Here is a 23,145-nt window from a genome sequence, read left to right on the forward strand (position 1 = left end):
ACTGTATTCCTGTGTCATTTACAGGCTTTTAGATTACAGCACTTTAAATGGGGAACAGATGACTTGGAATTGGTAGGTATTGAGGGGAGAACTAATATGGGAAAAATATCTTCCATCTGGAATCTTTGCCTGTTTCTAGAACCAAACCTCTTTACAGGTTCTTGGATATTTTTTCATTATTCATTTTCACATGCCTGTCTGCTATAGTTTCCAGTCAGAACTTGTGCCAGAAATGCTGACCTCTCTCAAACTTCATATTTCTAGCTTTCCTGAAAACAGGAAGTATGAGTAAGCTCAAGAGCCTGTTCTCACGAAATTTCCAGCCAAAATTTTCAGTCCAATATGGTTTAGAAAGGCATTCAAATTTTTAGGTGCTTTTTCAGATCTACTGCAAACTCTATTCCCTCTTGAGTTTTCCCTGGCACTAGTGGTAATGATACACAGCCTTTCACCTCTGGCCTTAGGTTCACATTTATTCCAAGTTATCATAGACTAAAATGTTTACTATCTGATGTCTGTCCTTTGGCCTTTGAAAAATGGAATCTGTTTGATTTCTTGTGCACAGGACTTTGCCTGTCAAAACCTCTTTGCATGCTCAGCATTGAAACCAAGGTTATTGTGTGGGCTACAGAAACTTGATTCCCTCTTGCCCCTAAATGTGATTATTCCTGGACAGGGCTGTGTCAGGTTGCTAGGGAATGGTGTATGGAACCTTTTGCTACTGCTGCTATTCTGTAGACAAGCAGAAGTCTTCAATCTGACACTTTCAATAGCACTCCATTTACGAAACCTACAAGGGCATTGAGAAATTTGGTCTCCTGACTGGCCAGTTAAACCAAGTGCACTGATGTATTCTGAAGTGAAGTGTAATGCACAAGTATCAATTTAGCATCAGACTACAGGACTTCCTTGCGCAATTATCATAACACCCTCTATCTTTGAGACTGTTTTGTTGATGCCAAAGAACAGCAGGGTAGTGAATCTCAATCTTTTGGGGATGGAAAGGCTGAAAAATCATCTCTTCCCACCATATTCCACAATCCTCAGCTGCAGGACCCATGATGTGTTATGGAATTGGAGTAGGAAGGGGCTAGTGGTGCTGGGAAGAGACCATATAACCCACCATCCACAATTGGATTTGTAGGCTCTGATGCTTAGTTCTATATAAAGAGTGTGTAAACCTTTTCCTTCTTAAGACTTGCCAGTGACTCATGTTCTGGAAACTCTTGGTTCATTTAGTGACTTAAACATAGCTACACTTGGGATTGGTACTACACTGGGTTCAAAAAGGTGCCAGCAGTGTGGTCATACTTTGAACAGCAGTAGTTCAACTTGACTCCTAAATTCAGAAAATGCTGATGTCACCCCTCCCCCCCAATATAATATTCATAAAGCTAGAACATGTGAATGTTATAGGATGGACTTTGAAAAGTGGACTGGCAATCTGGCAAAGTTCTACAACGTATGATAACTAGGGATAAGAAGTTTAATCTAAAAAAAGAAAAAAAAGGTTATAAGATAGGAGTCATGGGATTAAACTGAGTGAAGGAAAATAAAAGGAGAATACAAGAGGAAAAAGCCTGACAGATCAATTGAACTGGAATAGTCTCCTGTGAGGAATGATGAAAGCTCTACTTCCTGAGTTGTTTGAAACTGGTCAGGAAAAAGCAGTGAAGAGTGTGCTGTTGGGAAAAAGCCAATATTGCCAGAGAGATGGCATTTCTGTCATTCTGTACATTTAGATACAAATGATATAATACTTGTAACATTTTCTGTGTAACAATTGGGTAAGACGGCCATGTGATATAGTCCAGGAGCCTGATATGCTCCATGGGACTAAGTTCTACAGCGTGAGCTCCTAAACTCTGTGACAAGAACCCCTAAATTGGGCAGTAACATTTAACTTTATTTCCATGAAGTAACCTTAATTTCCAGCTCCATTAAAACATGCACAGCTGTGGCTCACATTTGAAAATTCTCTTTGATATATCATTTATCAATGATAATTTTTTGATCATGTGTTTCTGATGTGTTCTCATGGTGGCCTCACTCCCTGGAGTTCGGTGACTATGCTGATGTCCAGATGATTAGGCTCAGAGCCTCCTCCCCACCCCCAATCTGCATGAGGGGAAGGGAAGTGTATATCCAGCCTATGTGGTCCAGTTCCTTAGCTATGAGTTAGACTCCAGCTCTGGTTCTTGCACTGTTCCAGGGAGCAAAAGGGTCAAGGAGCATTCATTATAATAGAATTAACTCCTCTTTGAGGGGAAAGCTGAAGCGTGAAAGGCAGCAGTAGACTGATGTTAGCATGGCAGAGACATAAGAATGGCCATACTGGGTCAGATCAATGGTCCATATAGCCAAGTATCCTGTTTTCTGACACTGGCTGGTGCCAGATGCTTCAGAGGGAGTGAACAGAACAGGGCAATTTATCAAGTGATCTGTTATCCAATCCATCTTTTAGTAGTCAAATGTTTAGGAACACTCAGAGCATGGGGTTGTGTCACTGACCATATTGGCTAACAGCCGTTGATGGACCTATCCTCCATGAGTTTAGGATTGATACTTAGGAGAATGCCAGAATCCCCAAGGCTCTGACTGAGACGAGTGGGACAGCTCAAATCTCACAGAGCTCCAGGCTCTCTGCAGACACAAGCGGGCACCACTTCATTGGTTTACACTTTAAAACATCAAGTTTATTTTCATAACTATAAAGGCTAGAAGAATATTTTTTTTAAAAATGAAAGCTAAGATTTGGTAGCAAGGAGCAGTTGCAGAATTATGCAATTGTGTGGGGCCCTGGATATAGTATACAAATTAACTTCACCCAGAAAATTGATTAAGTTTCAGTATCAGAGTTGCAGTGGTATAAATGAAGTGTCCCTTTATATCAAGGAGATCAATTTCTTTTGCATAGAAACAAGTAGTGCTGAAGAATCCAGAATCTTCTGGAATGCTGTATCAAACTCAAAATGCATTAGACAACTCTTCAGTGCAGTGCGTAAGCAATGCATGTTCAAGGGTTGCTTCTCTGTACTTTTCCAAAAACATTTTGAGAGTTTGTTTTTTATAAAACTTGATTTCCAAGTCACCTCAGTTGGAATGTTTCCAAGTTACTGGTATGCGTGCAATTCAGTGTGGTAATCTTTTGGCATGCTTTAGTTGGCTTGGATCTATGAACTGAGACTAAGCTTCTTGTGTACAGTAGTCCCACTCTTGGAATTGGATATCTTCCTTCCAAGGGAAGATGGCATCAGGAGGAAATGTTCACAGATAAATTAATGCATTCTTTGAGTGGTTGCACATGTGTATTCCACTCCTGGTGTCTGTGCACCCAGCGTATATCCGTCAGAAACGTTTTCCCTCAGAGGTACCTGTTGGGCAGCTCGAGCTCCCTCTGCTTCCACGTGCCACTGTATGCAGGTATGAGCACAGAGCTGTCCTTAGTCCCCCTCAGTTTCTTCTTACCAGGACAGTTGTTGGAACTCTTTTCTATACCAGAACAGTTTGTCTCTCAGCCTTTTTGTGAACATAGTGTGTGTGTATATAGTTAGTCTAGTTCTTAGTCTTGTTAGGATAGTAAGTTTTAGTTCTGTTAATTTAAAAAAAAGTTTTTTTTGGACATTTCCCCATTTGGAGTTTTTTCTAGATACGGTACTGAGTTGTGCCCCAGTCACTGGGTTTCAAACCGTAGGCTTTTTGCTCCTGGCCTATGCCAGTGAGCAACCCACATAATAGCTGCTTGAAGTGCTTGGTAGAGGCATACATAAAGGACCAGTGCCCGATTTGCAGGGAATTCAAGCCTAGGACAAAGAAGGCTAGTGAGGCTAGGCTGTTGGAGGCAGCGCTCAGGCCACTGTCGGTGCTGTCTTGGGGCTCTCCCAATCTGACTTGGTGCCGAGTGCTGCAGCTTCAGTGAGGAGCACACCTCTGGAGTTAGCAGAAGCCCAGCACCATTCTCTCTTGCCTGTTCCCAGGAAGAAATACAAACCTTCCAGAGAAGGTTTCCTCCCATTCTAAATTTGGGAAGAGGGTCAAGAAGCCGTCAAGTAGAGTGCACTAGAAACCTGAGCACTTCTCCTCTAAATATGTGCGTAAGTTGGCACAGTTGGCCCTGGTGCTGTAGGGGACTCTGTTGAGCCTGGTGCCAGAAGTGGCAGTGTCAACTTCTTCCGCACCACAAGAGACTATTTTGGTGTGACTACCCCAGGTGCATTTGCTGCAGCAAGAAACCTGCTTTGCCTCTCAGTGCATGGTGCCTCCATCCTTACAAGAGTCCAGTCCCCCCACACCACTGCCGGAGATTCAGTCTCCAGCACTGCTGTTGCCTGCTTCCTGGGGGAAGCCTGCCACAATGGCGTTACTCCGTGCATCGCCTGGCTCCCAGCACTCAGCCCTGGGACCAATGGGAACAGCTCCACCATAGTCAGAAGAATGGAAATCCTCCTAGGTGGATTGGAGGTGGGGTTGTATGTAACTCAAACACAAAGCAGCACCTCCCAGGCTCTGCTCAGATCCTCTCTTCCTGCTGACCACTGACACACTTCAGTGGAAACTCCCATTGGAATGTGACCAGGATAGTGAGGCCCTGCTCTACATCAGTGGCCCTTTTGTAATTCTGAGGGGTTTCCCCCACTTACCGATCTTCCCCGACACCATGCATATCAGTGCCCTTGTCTAGAAGGGTGAGTCTATGTACTGAATGGCTCAAACCCCAGAGTGTGGTACTGGGCATGGTACAGTATCAGGTGGAGGTGCCAGAGCAACAGGCAATAGAGAAGATTATACCCCCTCCAGTCTTGGCTTCCTCTTTGCCCTCACCAGATGAAGCCATTTCATCTAGCACACTTCTCCTCCTCCTGATTATTTTAAAGTTTTATCAGGAGTTGCTCAAGAGAGTGGCTGCAGAATTAGGTTTACAGTTCAAAGAGGGCAGAGTGTCTTCACATCATCGGGTTGACATTTTATCAATGGTGGGTCCCTGCAGGGTAGCTCTGCCAATTAATGAGGTGATACTAGAGCCTATAAAGGCTCGGTGGTAGACTCCATCTTCACTGTCTCCCACTTTAAAACAGGCAGAAAGAAAATATTATGAATCCTCCCAAGGTTTTGAATACCTCTATACTCACCCACCATCAGGCTCTTTAGTTGTGACAATGGCTAATTAGAGCAAGCATCAAGGGCACAAGGCTGCCACCTCTAAATCAAAGGATGCTAAAAGGCTGGATTTATTTGGCAGAAAGATTTATTTCGTGTATCACTAACCAACAGGCTTTGCTGGGGCAGTATGATTTTAATTTATGGGGCTCACTGGAAAAGTTCAGAGAGCTGCTTCCGGAGAACACTAGACAGGAGTTCGGTTCCATAGTCAATGAGGGTAGATTAGTTGGGAGAACACAACTAAAGGCAGGGCTGGATGTAGCAAACTCAGCAACTTGAACCATGGCTTCTGCAGTGGCCATGTGTGGATCATCCTGGCTGCAGTCTTCTGGTCTCCCCTATGACATACTGAGCACTCTCCAGGACTTGCCATTCAGGGGTCCTTCTCTATTCTCAGACCAGATAGACAGAAAACTTCATGGACTTAAGGAGTCTAGAGTCACTCTAAAGTCCTTGGGTCGGTACCTGCCTGCAGGAGACAGGAAGCACTGTCGTCCACCCCGATTTTTCCATTACTTTTCCTCAGTAGGACCTATCAAAAAAGAGGTTCAGGCGTTATAGGTGTAGGCCTCCTGCTACTTCGCCTCTGGGCCACTCAAGACACCTGGGAACTCCAGAGGCCATTTTGATGGATCACTCAAGGTCAACATATCTCCAGACCCAAACCCCCTGACCTTTGCAAACCATCTGTCCCATTTCCACAGTTCTTGATCTCAGATTACTTTGGGACCACTGGGTCTTGAGCACTGTGTAAGTGGGATATACTCTCCAGTTTGCTTCTACCCCTCTCTCCCTGCCCCTTTTTGGGAACCACTCTCACAAAAAACTTCTTATCCAGGAAATCAATTACTCCTTCATTTGGGAGCCATAGAGGAGGTTCCATGTGATTTCAGAGGGAAGGGGTTTTATTCCCAGTGTTTCCCAATTCCAAAAGCAAAGGGGTAAGAGGATCTCAGATCAATTTTAGACCTGCATCAACACAACAGATTTTTTAAAAGGATAAAGTTTTGCATGGTCATGCTAGCTTCTGTCATCCCTTCCCTGGATCTTGGGGACCAGTACACTGACCTCAACTTGAAAGATGCCTGCTTCCATGTGGCAATCAATCAAGCTCACAGGAAGTACCTCTGATTTCTGGTAAATCAAAATCATTACCAGCTCATTATACTACTTTTTGGCCTGTCACCAGCTTCCAGGGTCTTTACAAAGGTCATGGCAGTAGTAGCTGCATTCTTCTGAAGATCAGGAGTGCAGGTTTACCCTTACCTAGACAACTGGCTTGTCAAGGGCCAGACCAAACAGCAAGTGCAGAGCAGTGTTGCCATGATCCAGTCCATGTTCCATGGTCTGGGACTGCTAATCAACACAGAAAAATCTGTCCTCACCCCAGTCCAGAGGATAAAGTTTATGAGGGTTGTACTGGACTCCTCTCAAGCCAATGCCTTTCTTCCAGTGTCAGGTTTCAGGCAGTTGAGTTGTCATAGGTTTGAAGGCTTGCCCGGTCACAATAGCACAAAACTGTTTGAGGGTTCTGGGTCACCTTTGTGGTTCAGTACGCCAGACTACAACTCAGAACTCTGCAGGAGTGGCTGGCATCAGTTAGACTCTGTGGTAAGAGTGCCCTCACCTCCCTAGATTGGTGGACAGATTCAGCCGGTGTACGTTCAGGTGTTCTGTTTGTGGATTACTTATTATACCTGAAGCACCAAGGTTTAATGGGTATTTCCTTCGAAGTACATCGAGCTGCTATTTCAATGTTCCATCCTAAAGTGAACAATCACTCTATTTTTTCCAATGACATGTCCATAAGGTTATTTAAGGGCTTAGTCAAATTATAATCTCACATGCCAGAATCTATTCCCCTATGAGATTTAAACTTTGTATTGTCAAGACCTGCTTGCTGCTGCTTCGGTCAATAAAGGTGGCATTTCTGGTGGTCATTCCATCCTCCAGAAAGTAAGGGAGCTGCAGGCATTAATTTCAGAACCTCCTTATATGATCTTTTTTTAAGGACAAGGTTTGCCTGCACCCTCATCCATAGTTCCTCCCTAAGGTGGTTTCCTCTTTCACATCAACCAGGCAATTTATTTGTCTGTTTTCTAACTGAAGCCATGTACAAACAGAGAGGTTTTGCATACCTTGGATATCAGAAGAGCCTTCACATTTTACCTAGATAGAACCAGACACTTTTTTAATCTTCCCAGTTGTTCATAGCAGTGGCTGACAGAGTAAGAAGTCAATCAGTCTCCACCCAAATAATTTTTTTCTGGATTACGTCCTATATAAGCATGTTATAATTTGGATAATGTTGCTCCACCCAACAGAGTCACAGCTCGTTCAACAAGGTCACAATTGACTTTGGCCTTTCTGGCAGAAATTCCAATTGTATACATTTGTAGAGCGGCAACCTGGACCTCAGTTCACAGGTTTGCCTCCCACAAAGCTGTGCCTCAGGACTCCAGAGACAATGCTAGAGTGGGTTGAGTTGTTCTATAATCTTTTTTGAAATAGACGCTGATCCCACCTCCTGTTCTACAGCTAGTGAGACACCAAGAGTGGAATGCGTATGTACAATCACTTGAAGGAAAAAAAAAGTTACTAACCTGTTCCGTAGATTTGTTACACGTGTCCATTCCATGACCCACCCTCCTACCCTTCTACATCAGAGCTCTGGCCAGAGATGGGGGTTAGGGGTGGCTCTACCCTTTTAACCTGCATGCAGTAGCACCAGCAGCAGGGGGAGGTTGAGCCCCCAATGGGTACAACTGAGGGAAAAGGTTTCTGATGGCTGTGTGCTGAGCACCAGGAGTGGAATGGAAATGTGGTATGCATCTCTAAGAACAACAGTTATGGAACAGGTTAGTAACTGTTTTTAATTTTGGGGAGTGATCCAGCAGTAATTCCAGTAGTGTACAACCTTTGTGGCACCAAAAGCAGCATTGTAACTTATCAGAAGTCTGAGAGCTATATTTAGTTTGCATGTATGTGCAATTTTTGAAGCATACTAATACTTTGAAGAGTTCAGGTGATTGAGCATCAGTGGGAATGTGACCCTGCTTACCCACAAGGTAACTTATTGATTACTTTATTTCTGAGATGGCCATGTGCATTATGCCAATGAAATGTAGGCTTGAGTTTGCAAGGTGACTGAAGTGTCTTGGTTAGTTACTAAATAAACGTGTACTTTAAAAAGAAAAGAGGAAGGCTACACAAAAAATGGATAGCCCCTTTTAGTTTAAGTACATAAGGCTTGATATTCATCCCGGGATCACCGCATTCCTGCCTCTTCACCCGTGACCTGGAAGTTCAGACTTCCGTTTGCAGACGAATCCTAGAGACTAACGCCTTTATTTCATAGTACCTGCCCTTTTTTAAAAGGCATCTTAGTAAAACTAAGTAGTTGTGCAGTATTCTAGTGTTTGACTAGTGCTGATGGTGAAGCACTGTGGTCTTGGGAGTATGCTGTCTGACTCCTTTGTCAAAGGGAAGTTTTGGGGCAGTAGAACCAATGAAAACTGAAAGAGGGTTGTGTGGGACAACAGGAAGAGATGTGCAAAACCACCACATGCTTTTAAAAAAGGGTGGATGTATTAGATGAAAGCATAGTGACAAATAAAAAGCTGATCCTTGAGGAACTGGAGGCCTTCAAGATTCCTTTACTGACCTCTTAAGGATATTGAGAGGAAGCTTTATGGAAAAAAGGAAAAAGAACTGAAGGGATTGCTATATTGAGATATTCTATCAGTCCATTGCTTATCCTGGCAAAAGCTCAAGATACAAGTAATACAGTAACTAACTTATACTTTACTGTTTTACCAAGAAGAATTGGAAAGTAGATTCCAAAAACTTATGGCTTAGGGAGGTAAAGCAAATGCTAAAGGAAACCGCATTGCTCCCCCAAAATGAACCCTATTATTAAAACAAGTGAAGACTTAAGAATTCTAGGACTTAGTGTGGGCTGCTCTAGAATTCTGAATGAAGCAGCAAAAGAGCAAGTGGAGTATCTAGCAGAACTATATTTACACTTCTGTTTGGAGTGAATATACCTTTGTCAGACCTTGAGCCCTCTATTCACATATAGGCAGCAGAAGTACAAGCTTCCTCAAACTACTCCAGCTGTGTGCTTCCAATCTGATCCAAATGGCCCTCCAGTCTCAATGGACCATGCAACCTTTGGTCTTTCTGCTGGAACTGATAATTAGGTTGCAAGTTAAGATGGTGATTTTCTGATAGACATGTTCAGGAACTAGACTGATATCATCTAACCTAATACAGTGCACTGAATAGCTATGAGATGTAGATAGATTTTGGTCACTGCCAAAATGAATGCAGCAGATGGGAAACTAGCATGAGAGCTCTGGGGATTTCGGCTGGTCAGCAACAAATAAACACGTGTTGAGTCTCAAGGTTTGTCAATTTAGATGAAAGTGTGGATGTTTATCTGAACTTGTGAAGGGGTTATCCTTCTTCTAGTTAATCCTTTTGTATGCTGCCTCCAGCAGCAGTAAAATCTTTTCCCTTACTACTAAGATGACAGTTGTTTCAGAAAGAATACAGTCTTCAAGGGAAGGCTCCTCTCTACTCTCCTCAGGAGCAGCTGGACTAGATATGAGGTTTTGCTGTCTCTCCACTAGGCCCTGTTGTTTGCTTAACATTACATTTGGTACTCTCCTTTGATCAGGCCCAGTAGATGATGATCTCATGGGAAAAGCCACTTTCTCGCTGAAAAGAAAGATCTCTTCTGCTTTGGATCTTCCCAGATAAACATGGTTCAATCTGAGATACTTTTCAAGGCAAATCCTCACACCATAGCTAAAACTGAGCAACAGCTGGGCCAGGTGGAGACTTCTGGGTGTGGCAACATCCTAATATGATAACATTTTTAAGTGCTCATCACTGTGGCATCTGAGCTCACATGGTTTAAATTAAGATATTGGTGATTTTAATGAGAGAAAGTAGGAAGGAAGATGAGAGATCATTTGGGAGGAAGGGCTGAGTTTCACTTATTTTCTTTAAAGATTCAAATAAGTCTTCATTTTGTGAGATGGGGCAGTTCCTATTTGCTTGTCCGCTTTTAACACATTTGAAATGTGCATTTATGTATTTGATTTGTACTGTGTGCAAACACAAATAGAGGAGTAATGGTTGTCTTCTTGCAAAAGATGCCTGTTACTGAAGCCTAAACAGAGATGGTTCTGTTTGCTGAGCAGCCCCTCCTTCTACTTCATTAGGGTCTACTTTGTCCTGTATCTCTGAGTGCACTAATGAGGCTGAAGGTGGAAATTACTCTTTCCGGTATTTCCTTTTTTGCTGGAATTTTTACTGCTGGCAATATGTAAAGTTTAAGAAGCCTGGGCTAACTGACCTTTTTACCCTTCTCTTTCCTAATGATAGACATTGTACAAAGTTGTACTGCAGTGTCTATCCTGGGGAATTGGAGCAAATATATTAGGGCTGCAAAGAACTACACAGACTTGAGATTAAATGTGTTCTATGCTGGGCTGGGGAGCAATAATATATAGGTGGATTTGGAAAGGATCTTGAGTTCTGCTGTTGGTTTCTCTCAAGTCAGGCTAATTAGTTCGTCAGAGGTAATGGTAGATTGTTGAGGCTGTGTGCACAGCCCATTTGTGGTTGAATGCTACCAAAGAATGTGACACGGAAGGTCAATAGTAACAATATGGGATAATAGCTTACTCACATGTGGGAATGGAACTAGGGTCTCTTTTCCTAAAGCTTCATTAAATTATACTCTACATAAGTTTTTATACCCTCTCAGCACTGTAGGATCTGAGTGCTGTACAATAGTGTATTAAGCAACACGACTAACATCAGTCACATGTGGGTTAAATGATGATCAGTCTTGAGTGTTTGGCCAAATAACTGTATTAAAGTATAAAACCCACTTAAAAGGAATATTATTTTTTTGTTAAAGAAAATGACTTGCTACGAGTTGAATAAGACAACTAATGATTAAATACCGGTGGCTTTATATGTGTATTGACTTGGTCCTCAGAAAGATTAAACAGACGTTCCCCAATTCTGATAATGCTAAATAAACAAATTATATATGTTTGAGAGGGAGAGAGATTATCCTTTATATATACGTGCATTGTTATAGCACTCATTGTAGTAACCTCATTTACAAATATTGTACTTTTGGTTTACTACAGTTTGCAAAAATTTTGCAACCTGTTAAGAATATTTTTGTTAAATCGTAGTGAGATTTACAACACTCAGTTGGGTTACTGGCATGTATCTCTTTATAATTCTTCTGGGTACAAAACATGAACAGAACAGCAATTACAGATTTAAAAGGTGGTAATTTTACCACAGAAGTTAACTAGATTTTCGTTCCAAGACACAAGAAGTGCTATGTCGCTCTTCCAAAACTGATCTCTGACAGAGATACAGTGATCACCTGCCAACGGTTATTCATCCCCCAGAGGATTACAGACAGAAGTCATTCCTTCAACATAATTCAAAGGCTTTTATTCTTCACTGTGTGTCTCAGCCACTGGTTCTGCCTCACCCTCCACATGATTGCTTGGATAGACAAGTTTAGGTATTCCATGTCTTGGAATGACAAGAGGTTAAAGATAGCTTTCAGAGATTTCCCTGTAAGCCTTATTGATTTAATGGCATGAAATAAGGTAGTCAGACACCTTTTGCTCTGCCTTGGAAGCATATATATAGAGAGAGACCAAACAGCATCAAAGAACTATGAAAACAAACTGTTTGGCAGCTATTTTTTCCAAGGGATTCCCCAAAGTAGCTGTGAAGCCTAAGAAATCCTTGCTATCCTCCATTTCTCATAGATGGGACTTTTGTTCTTCCTTTTGCAACAGGACAGATTTCTAGACCAAGCTTCCTTGATACCAGCAGAGAGATTGCTATTGCAGAAGCAAGTGGAATAATTTAGAAGACTGAAGAACATCACCGTGGACATGTGGGTCTCAGAACAGTTCACAAGGAACACTTGTGTGAGCTGCTGAATATTAAAACAAATGTTCAAGCTTTGTCTACAGTGGGAAACTGAATCGTTGCTGATACTTTTCGGCAATGTTTCTCCCTGAAGTAGTAAGGAAAACTACTTAAGTGCTGGTGTAGACATAACTCCTGTCTACTTACAAGTTCCCTGAGAAGGATGGCCTTGAGATTAAAGACCTGGAGTTTGAAGCAGTAGATCCAAGTAAGATTCCTGGCTCTGCCACAGATGTCCTGTGTGAACTTGGGCAAGTCACCAACTTTTCTACTTCAGTTCCTCATCTGTAAAACAATGATAATACCTCACAGGTGTGCTGGACTCGTGTATTTTCTCATGCTCAGATCATGTAGTGATGAACACCATAGAAGAAGCTAAGAATAAATACATTTAAATAGAAATACCACAAGAGTGGCACACCTTGGATATACACAAAGGTACTGCAGGATCTGTTTGACTCAAAGAAGCAATCTAATACTATTAGAGACCTGTCACCCAAGAAAGAAGGACAAGCAAGCTTGAAAATCTTCTGAGTTGGACTGGAGGATGCTGAAGTTCTAACTTTGCTAAGGGTTTATTGGCTAATCTGCGAGAGGAATAATCACTGGAAGAAAGCGCTTATGCTTCTGATGATATAACCTACAAGGCAGCCATGTGGTGGTGGTGGTGGTATTTGCAAGGAGTGTGCCACAACCCGCAGTGCCTCAGTAATCTCTTAAAATCTGTCCACCCTCAGCATCCTAGTGGCTCTTTTTAGTATGTAGTTATCCTCTCTCTTAGCGGCTTATTTCACATCCCTTCACAAATTTTGTTGGATGTGAAGGGGCTCTAGAATGAAAAACTTCTCTTACCTGATAGTTTTCTTTTTTGTATATTTCATACGCAGCAATCTAATCCACAACGGAGGATTAAGATTTTAACTAATTTCTTCACATTGAAAGACTGTCAGGAAAGGGAGAAAGCTGCTTAATGTGATTAAAGTACCATGAAGTATTTGTTGTGGTTAATATTTCAGAGGTCTACTCAAGCATTAAGTGCTGTAGAGAACTCTGTATGGCCAAGCATGGTGGGGACTGATAGCTCAGTGGTTTGAGCACTGGCCTGCTAAACCCAGGGTTGTGAGCTCAATCCCTGAGGGGGCCATTTGGGATCTGGGGCAAAAAGTGGGGATTGGTCCTGCTTTGAGCAGGGGGTTGGACTAGATGACCTCCTGAGGTCCCTTCCAACCCTGATATTCTATGTTTCTAAGCAGTTTCAGAACATGTATATTTAGTTTTCAGGCACAATCCTCAAATTTAGTGGGGGTTCAGCAGGAGGGATTTTCTATTCCCTTGGAGACAACTCTGCTAGTCTGAGCCCATTTTCTTATCTGTACTTGAGGGCTGAAGAAAGGAAATGAGAAAACCTCCCTCTCCCAAAACCAGCTTTGTAAGAAAACTTCATTTAAGATTTCACTTCAACTAATTTTTTCTGCAATAGTTGACATCACAAGCACTTAAAGAGCTCTAGTAAATGCTTTTTTCATCCAGGGCTATATTTGAGGACTCCGTGGCCTCAGGACGCCTCTGACACTGAATTTCAACACCATCCTCCTTAAATACCTGGGTTCCCAGAACACCCATTAGCTGTCATCGGAGCGATCTACTGTCGCCAGGAGAAACGTACTCCCTCCCTCGAACTAGTGTTGATCGAAGTCAAACTGGTCAGTTAGCTCATGGCATGGAGCGAACAAACAGGCGCGGCTCGCTCATTGTCACCAATGGAAGCTGCAACCCCAGCGTGTTCCCTGGCTTCTGCTCTCCGACTCCGCACAATCCTGCCCACCCCGCCACTGTTCCTCTTCAGCCGCTACCTCGACTGCGCTTCCCAATAGCCTGCCCCTTCCTTCGCTGTTCGGAGCCGCCCCAGGAGCGGGCTGTGCCCCTCGCGGGGCTGCAGGGAGTCCCCTGCTGCCGGCAGGACAGACTCTGGAGTTCGTGGGCCCTCGCCGAGCAGCTGCTGGGGCGGAGAGGGCCCGGCGGCGATCCGGGCTGGGGAGCGGTCTCCTCCCCCGAGTCGGGCGTCCCCGCCCCGGGGAGGAGCGGGCAGGGCAGGGCGGGCGCCGGAGCTGCGCTGGCCCGCCCGGAGCCCACACCTTGCCCGCTGCTGCGCCGGGTGCGGATCGCGCGGGGAGAGCGGAGGTGGGTCGGGCCGGGGCGCCCCGCAGCCCGCGGGGTGTTGGGGGCAGACGGGTGGCGGGCGGGGTCTGCCTCCCCCGCTGCCCCGTGCTCGGCGCTCCCTGGCCAGGGCGCTGCTGCCCGCGGGGCCTGCCCACAGCTGCATGGCGAGGGAGCCTTGCGCGGTGTCTGGCGGGGGCCTGGCCTGCAGGGCCCTTCCCTCCCGGGGCTGGCCGCCATAGCTGAAGTTGGTTGTGTCTCTGTGTCGGGGCGCAGGGCGGGGGGAGAGCCAGCCAGGCAGCCTCCCTTTCCGCTCCGGGCTCTCCTCTCCGCCTCCCGGGGCGCGGCGCCGGGTGTACTGAGCATCCCGCGAGCCCGGGCCGCCTTTTGTCCCCTGGCTGTGTGCGCGGCAGGCCCTGGGGGCTCCCGGAGCGCCGCCTTTCGTTTGCAGACGTGGATCGCATCGAGCCGCCTGGTTGCTTAGTAGAGGCTGGTGTTCTTGCGCTTAGATTCGTAGTGGTGGTTAAATTTGTGTTAGTCTTCATCAGGCTGCACAGGATTTCCTATCAGTCTATATGGCAAGGAAAGAGACTCACAACTGTATTTCATGCATCCGACAAAGTGGGTAGTCACCCACTTCAAAGCTTATGCTCCAATATGTCTGTTAGTCTATAAGGTGCCACAGGCCTCTTTGCTGCTTTTACCGATCCAGGCTAACAGGGCTACCCCTCTGATGATTGTATTTCAGACCTTTCATGCACCAGGAGGGCTCAGCCTCTCCCAGCTGAAGCTTTTTTTCCCGGTGTCAGAAAGGGAGTACTTGGCAGGCTGGACGGTTGGCATAGGTCACCCTCGGACTGAAACAGAACAAAATACTGCAGGGAAAGCAAACTGGGAATTAGATAAGATTATATTCTACAAAGGGTTCTCTAGCTCCTAAAAGAGAGCTCTGGAACCCTATACAATGAAATATAAAACTGTACACGCATAGTTATGTATTGCCAGGTTAGCCTGCAACCCTGTTTTTACATTATGGCTATCAGTTCAATATTCCAAACAGTTTCGAGCAAGAATAAGAACCTGAAGTCTTGTTGCACAAGGATACAATCTCATTCACTGATTTGTAGAAGCTTGAACCCTCCCGCGCCCCCCCACACTTTGATATATAAAGGGAAAAGATTAGCTTTGACTGAATTAAATTTGTCCACACAGACACATTTGACAGCTCTTAGTAACAGAAAGAAAAGGAGTACTAGTGGCACCTTAGAGACTAACCAATTTATTTGAGCATAAGCTTTCGTGAGCTACAGCTCACTTCATCAGTAACAGAGCGACATTAGAAAAAATGTAAACTCTGGGGTGGAAAAAGATTCTTAGACTAGAAGCATCCATAGGTAGAGGATCGTCTTTCTCCTTTTACTCAGCAGAAAGGGGAATAAGCCTGGTATGTGAATTTACAATAAATAATCTCAGACAAGGGGATATTTGCTTTTAAATTATATTTATTCCTGTACTTTAAACATTGTATGGTCTATAGATTTTCTTCATCAGTGACAGTACAAGAGATTTTTAAAAGATTGCTAGCAGAATTTTGGTTGTAAATTTTTAAGATCACTTTCTTTAGACTGTATTTACAAGGGATAGCTCAGTGGTTTGAGCATTGGCCTGCTAAACCCAGGGTGGTGAGTTCAATCCTTGAGGGGGCCGTTTAGGGATGAGGGGATGGGTCCTGCTTTGAGCAGGGGGTTGGACTAGATGACCTCCTGAGGTCCCTTCTAACCCTGAGATTCTGTGATTCTGTGAAGACATGAAATTGTCATATTAAAAAAAAAAAATCTGCCGGTGTTAACCCTAGCTAGCCATTGCATTCAATGTTTTTGTTTTGTTTTTTTACAAAATAATATTTTGTTGAATAAAATATTGAGACATTTCTGTTTTAGTGCTTGTGGTGAAAATATATTTAGTAACCTGTAGTTTTACTGTGGTGCACTAAGTTTTTCTCTTGAAGATTTAGGTTTGATTGATAAAGTTGCTTTTATTTTCTTAGAGAATTCAGTGGTTGTCTGCAGAGTCTGTTACTGGAATCAAATTGAGGTATCAATTAATACGAGTTATAATTACTGTCATTTTTAAAGTAAGGGAACTCTTGTCCTGAAATTTGCATATTAAAATATTCTGTTGCAATGGAACTCTGTTGGTCCGAACACTACCTTGTTAATGTTCATTCCTGCCAAATTAATAGATTAGAGAGACAAGGTGGGTGAGGTAATTTTTTTTTATTGGGCCATCTTCTGTTGGTGAAAGAGGCAAGCTTTCAAGCTTACATAGAGCTCTTTGGGTCTAGGAGAGGTACTCAGGGCATGTCTATACTACAGAATTAAGTAGACTTAAGTTAGGTCGACATACAGCTACTGCAGTAATTAAATTGGCTCTTTGTGTCCACACTACGCTCTTTCTGTCAGTGGTGCGCATCCTCACCAGGAGTGCTTGTACCCATTTAAATGGGGCACTGACAGCCGGAGTCCCGGGCCTGACAACTGGAGACAGGGCTCTGGCTGTCGGCCCTGGAGCAGTGGGGCTTCGGGCGGTAACAAGCAATGTAAGTAACGCTGTATCTACACAGACACTGCATCACCCTAACTACATCGACTTAAACGTTACACCGCTCACAGAGGTGGAGTTATTAAGTCAGTATAGTGGGTGACTTACATTGGCAGAAGGGACGTTTTAGTGTAGATGCTTACACAGTTTGGTCGACGTAAGGCAGCTTATGAGTAGTGTAGACCAGGCCTCTGTGTCACATCTAAATACAAGGGTGGAACAGAAAAGGAGTTAACACATTTTGCAAGAAATGATTCATGTGAAGTGTGCAATTAACACCTCTAGAGTCATAGGACAAAGGAGGGTTAGTGGGTTACAGATAGTTGTACAGAGCCATAAATCCAATGTCTTAAGTTCATGATTTTTAGTATCTAGCTGAGTTATGAGTATAAGCTCAGCTTTTGAAGGTGTGCAGGTTTTCTTTGAGGATAAAGACTGAGAGGTCAGATATGGAGTGATTGTTTTGTGCAAAATGTTCGTCCTGGGGTGATATGGTGTTTATGTCTCATCATTTTTCTGCGTGAGTTCATATGAGAGCATAATGACTGTCTCATTTCACTCACATGATGGATGTTGGGGCATTTAGTTTACTGGATGAGGTACACCACTGACAAAGTGGGAATTTTAATGTTTTGTATGACTGGTGTGGTGCCTCAGTTTCCCTTATGTGTTGCACAAGTATCTAGATAGTAGGACAATGGTGTGTGATAATTGTAGAGACCCCTAGAGAGCAGGTGTTACTGCCCTCTAACTGCTTAGGCCCAGACAATGACCCGACAGTCTGTATCCTTACAACTGATGGCTGCGGCCAATCCTCTGCAAGAAGTCAGCCAGCTCTGACGCATGGGAAGACAAAGAGAGAGGTGGAGGCCAGATGACCAGTTTGCCTGGGAAAGAGGCAAAGGATGGAGGTGGGGCAACTGGGTATGACTGAGGGGCTGCTAGATGCTGATCAGTCTCCAGGTTGAGACTCGGGGGACAGAGGGGAAGAGCTCAGGGGTCTGGGTCTTCCCAAGATGGACTTTGCTGAATCTTTCTGCTTTCTGTGTGAACAAGATCTGTTCTATGCTATATTCCAGACAACTAATAAACTTCCTGGTTTACAACACTGGCTGAGAGTCACTGCTGACTGCGGAAGTTGAGGGTGCATGGCCGCTTTGGAGGCATGTAAGGCTTCCCCAGGTGTCCTGTTCAGGTGTGCTCACTGTGGGGAGCTCACAGCATCAGGTCAGACCCAGGAGGCGCTGAAGCCAAGGAGGCTTGCCCCAGTGAGAGTGTGCCCTGAGGGGTTGTCTCGCTACAACAGGGTCGACCGGAACACCCAGTCGAAAAGAGACCCTGGCAGCTCCGGTCAGCACTGATGACCGGGCCGTTAAAAGTCCAGTCAGCGGGGCTAAGGCAGGCTCCTTGCCTGCCCTGGCTCTGTGCTGCTCCCCGGAAGCAGTCGGCATGTGTGGCCTCTAAGTGCAAAGGTGATAAGGGAAGCTCTGTGTGCTGCCCCCAGCACTGGCTCCGCAGCTCCCATTGGCCAGGAACCACAGCCAATTGGAGTTGCAGGGGCGGCACCTGCGGGCACAGGCAGCATGCACCGTGCGGAGTCACCTGATTATCCCGTGCTTAAGGGTCGGACATGCCGACCACTTCCGGGAGCAGCGCGGAGTCAGGGCAGTCAGGGAGCCTGCCTTAGCCCTGCTATGCCACCCACCCAGAGCAGCCTGAGGTAAGTGCCGCCCAGCCGCAGTCCATACTGCAAACTCCCTGTCCTAGGTCGGAACCCCCTCCCGCACCCATTCCTGCACCCCTACCCCAGCCTCCTCCCACACCCAGATTCCCTCCCGGAGCCCACACCCCAGCCCGCACCCCACACCCCTCGGTTCCAGCCTGGAGCCCCCTCCTGCATCCCAAACTCCTTATCACCGGCCCCACCCCAGAGCCCACAGCCTCAGCTGGAGCCTGTACTCCCTCCTGCATCTCAACCCCCAGCCCTGAGCCCGCTCCTGCACTCCAAACCCCTTGGCCCCAGCCCGGAGCCCCATCCTGCACCTCAAATGCCTCATCCCCAGTTCCACCCCAGAGCCCACACTCCCAGCTGGAACCTGCACCCCCTGTCCCAGCCTGGAGCCCCCTCCCACACCCTGAACCCCTCATTTCTGGCCCTACCCCAGAGCCCGCACCGCCACCTGGAGCCCTCACCTGCTCCTGCACTCCTTCCCCAGCTCAGTGAAAGTGAGTGAGGGTGCGGGAGACCGAGCGATGGAAGGAGGGGGGCTAGAGTGAGTGGGGACGGGGCCTCAGGGAAGGGGCGGGGCAGGGCAAGGGTGTTCTGTTTTGTGCAATTAGAAAGTTGGCAACCCTATTCACAGTGGTTTCAGAGCGCTGAACCTGTGCACCCATGACAGTGTTGTGATAGGCATGTGTAGAACCCACAAATATTGAAAGGTGTGTTGTGTGGGGTATTGATCATTATAGCAGTTGAGATATGTCTGGAGGTTTTGTATCTGTTCTGGCAGGGTCTGGTACCTCTTTGAGTTGGTGTGTCTGTGGGGAGCTTGCTTCTGATGATGAGCTTGGTGAAGTTGGGGTTTTTTTTGAAGGCCAGAAGAGGGAGTTCAGGAAAGATTTCTATCAAGATGTGATCCCCATTGAGTATGGATTGTAACTGTTTAATGATACCCTGAATGGGTTTCGTTGTAGGGTTGTAGATGAGAACTAGGGATGTGCAATGGAGGGAGTTCAGGCAGATTCTCTCGGGGTATTTGGGTGGTCTGTTCCATGATGCGATCTACTTCTCTGGTGGAGTGCTATTATTTGGTGAAGGAAGTTTCAAGTGTGTTAAAGTGTGCATCCCGGACTTCCTAAATTAATCTTTCTACATGGCTGTGTATTTCAAGCCTTGTGTACAATTTTCAAGAATTAAATGGAATCCTTGCTTTAGAAATATCCAGAATATAAACACTGGAATTGAGAATAAACTTGTGAGTTTCATAAGAGAAATTCTTGGGAGATGCTCCCAAGCATCCTCTTGCTGAGGTGTATTTATCCTACTAAGGTTCTGTTTGCTGTGTTGTGTGGCTTGCTAGGTGTCACTGTTATCAATGTGAGGGACATGGTTTTATTGAAAAGTACTTTATCAACATTTGCATTTATTTTTTTTCTGAACTCTCTTCCGCAGATGGCTCAGTGTGTGACTAAGGTGGAATTGTCCATATCCTGTGAGAATCTCATTGACAAAGATGTTGGTTCAAAATCTGACCCTCTGTGTGTCTTACTCCAAAATGTGGGCGGTGATCAATGGGCAGAGGTAAAAAGTAGCTTATAATCTCCAGTTTTGCATTATCATACAGAAATATTTTCAGAACATGACCTAACTGTAAATATTTCCAGTTATTATTCTTCCTAGTAATTGCGTAATTTGCTTAATTAAATCCTGCAAATATTTACAAATTAATATTTGGTCAAAAATTTTGTGACTTTTAAAGTTCATGTCTCTTGAGTGTGATGGAGTAAGAATCGTTTGCTTATCAACTTGAAGAAACAACAGGAATGTTTGTTTTTCTGTTATGATGTGCCATGTGCTGCTGCTTTTTCCCTGTGAGGTGGGCAGTCAACACATTGTACAGCGTTTCTCAAATGTGGCCACCAGGGGCTTTTCTTGCTGCCACAGCCTCCTGAGCTGTGATGGGGAGGGGCAGTAGTCCCTCCCCTTCCCTGGTGCTCCAGTTTGCCCAGCTTTGGTGTTAGTTGCTGGGGCTTCCAGCAGGGGTTGGGCCCTGCCCCACTCTGGAGACACCTGGTGAGTTCCCCACCTTTCCACGGGTGGTGGGGCTCAGGCTTTTACTTTCAGCCGGGGGGGTGGCAGGGAGGCAGGCTCTGGCTTCGGGCTCCTGCCACATGGCTTTGGGTTCCGTTTCCCGCGGGACTTCAGGCTTCAGCCCTGCACTGCCAAACCGCCCCCCCACTTCCCCCCGTGCCATTGTCTATAGCCCCTGCTGCCTCCCGTGATCCCCCACCTAGGGCTTAATTTGTCCCCAGACTTGTGGGGCTGAGTAAGTCTGCTGTGAAAAGTGATACTTGTATGTTTAATGTCGCTTTTCACAGCAGACTTAGCAGCTAGCAATAAATAAATTACAGTGATTTGGATATGCATATTTATTTATTTTTCATAAAGCTAATGAAATATTTTAGGAAAAAGTGTGAGAGCGGCCATGAGCAAGAGCTGGTGGCTGCACTCTGAGGCCACCAAATAATTTGTCCTGAGAACCCCTGACAGAGTATGTCAGTGTCTTTTTTCCTCAAATGTCAGATTATCTCTAAACCAGATTTAGTGGTAATTGATTATATAATTTCTTTACTAAAATTCAGGGAGTACAAAGTTGCAGAGCGGTCAGCAGGCCCTGTGGCAGTGGCTAGATTTAGCAGCCTAGACCCTCAGATACGGTGCATATAAAGGCCAATGAAGAAGTGTTTGAGGGTGAGGGACATAAAGAGTTTTGTGGAAAGTGTGGTTAATATGTTTATCTATAGTGATCATCTCCATCTCTTTCTTTGCGTAGTTGGATCGAACTGAAAAGATAAAGAACTGCCAGAAGCCTGAATTCTCCAAGAAGCTGCTCATTGATTATTACTTTGAGAAAGTGCAGAAGCTGAAGTTTGGCGTATATGATATCGATAACAAGTCCTTTGACTTAAATGATGATGATTACCTTGGAGGGGTTGAGTGTACACTGGGACAGGTACTTGCAGAAATGTCATCTCTAATGTTCTGCAAAGTAGTGATAAATGTAGGTTTAAATCTGAAAACGTGAGAAACTTAGATGTCAGAAGCTTTAATGTACTCGGGGTGAAAGAATTTCATCCTTTCAACTGATCTTATATAGGCCACGTCTACGTTATGGGTGCTACAGTGGCATAGCTACAGCACCGTAGCGATGCTGCTGTAGCACAGAAGCATAGACATTTCTGACGGTAACAAAAGGGGTTTTTCTGTTGCTGTAGGTAATCCACCTCCCCAAGCAGCCGTCACTCGGTGACTACCTTCTGTCCACCTAGCTGCAGCTATGCCGGGCCTTAGGTTAGCATAGCTAAGTCCCTCCAGGGTGTGCATTTTTCAGCCGTAGCTATGTCCACTTAATTAAAAGTAGGGCGGGCCTTAGAAAAAGAGTGTGTGCCCCTAGCTTAAGTCTGAAATGGCTTCAAGTTCTCTCAGCTATTGTATTTTAAGAGTACTATCAGAAATGCAGAATTTCTTTCATTCCATTTAGAGTGGTACTGAGTAGATCTCTGACTCATAGCGCTGGCTCTGCTGCAGTCACTATATTTAGGCTTGGTCTGTGCTTAAAAGTGAGGTTGACATAGCTGAGTTGGTCAGGGCTGTAAACAAGCTATGCCAACCTAACCTCCAGTGTAGATGCAACTATTTTGACAGGAATGCTTTTGTCAACGTAGCTGCTGCTGTTTGGAAAGGTGGTATTCCTACACTGGTCCCCTAAACCGTCTTCCATCCATGTAGACTGTGTCTACACTACAGGTTTATGCTGGCTTTGCTATGCTGACATAGCTCTACCAGTATAATCTCCATAGTGTAGACATACCTTTGTCAACACTGACCCCAGATTAAAAAGGGATTTGGCATCCAAAATACCTTTTGTATCTTTTACTCTGTCTGCAGCTGACTTCTTTCTACAGATGTAGGATCTTTTGGCAAGCAGAGTGAACAAAAAATGATGATTTTAAAAAGCCCATTTTAATTTAAATACATTTTTCTTTCTAAAAATAAGCCTACTTAAAATTAAATATGAAATTATAACAACCTGTGTTAAGGCCTGACTTTACTATAATGTGTTAAAATAATTTAAATTTAAAAATTAATGCTGCTGAAATTTTAAAGAAATTCTAACTGTCGATCTTCGGGAAGTCATTGGCTAAGCACCTGAAATGAGAGTTTGTTGAAGTGTAAAACCAGATTTTGACAGCAGCAGCCTGTTTTCAAACGCTTTAAAACTCTTCTTCATTTCAGTTTATTCAGCTAGTTCAGTGTTTCATTCAGACTTGAGTAACTGTCTGGGAATTGATAGGTAAGCTTGTTTCCCTCTTCCAATCTATGAATAAAAACAAGGTATGAGAGGTGAGATCTATTAGTTCTAAAACCTTGAAGGGCATGGTGACCAGAAATAATCCTCCTTCTTTGTGTGCTTGCTCATGTCAATTCCAATTAGGTATGTGTGCGCCATGTTCACAGTCTTT

General features: G+C 44.7%; 1 protein-coding gene across 5 annotated transcripts in view; it reads left to right on the plus strand.

The window, feature by feature from the left end:
• Positions 1-23,145, plus strand: part of CPNE1 (copine 1) — a 79,620-nt gene that overhangs the window by 28,641 nt on the left and 27,834 nt on the right. For 4 of the 5 annotated variants that reach the window (XM_084646331.1, XM_084646327.1, XM_084646329.1 and 1 more), the window contains 2 exons: positions 20,075-20,203; positions 21,456-21,635. In XM_084646331.1, the coding sequence (XP_084502457.1) occupies positions 20,075-20,203; positions 21,456-21,635 (309 nt within the window). Of the gene's footprint in view, positions 1-14,194; positions 14,326-20,074; positions 20,204-21,455; positions 21,636-23,145 lie in introns of those variants that run through there. The other variant, XM_084646328.1, reaches the window with a different exon arrangement.

Source organism: Lepidochelys olivacea (genome assembly GCF_965140295.1).
Source record: "Lepidochelys olivacea isolate rLepOli2 genome assembly, chromosome: 13".
NCBI lineage: Eukaryota > Metazoa > Chordata > Testudines > Cheloniidae > Lepidochelys > Lepidochelys olivacea.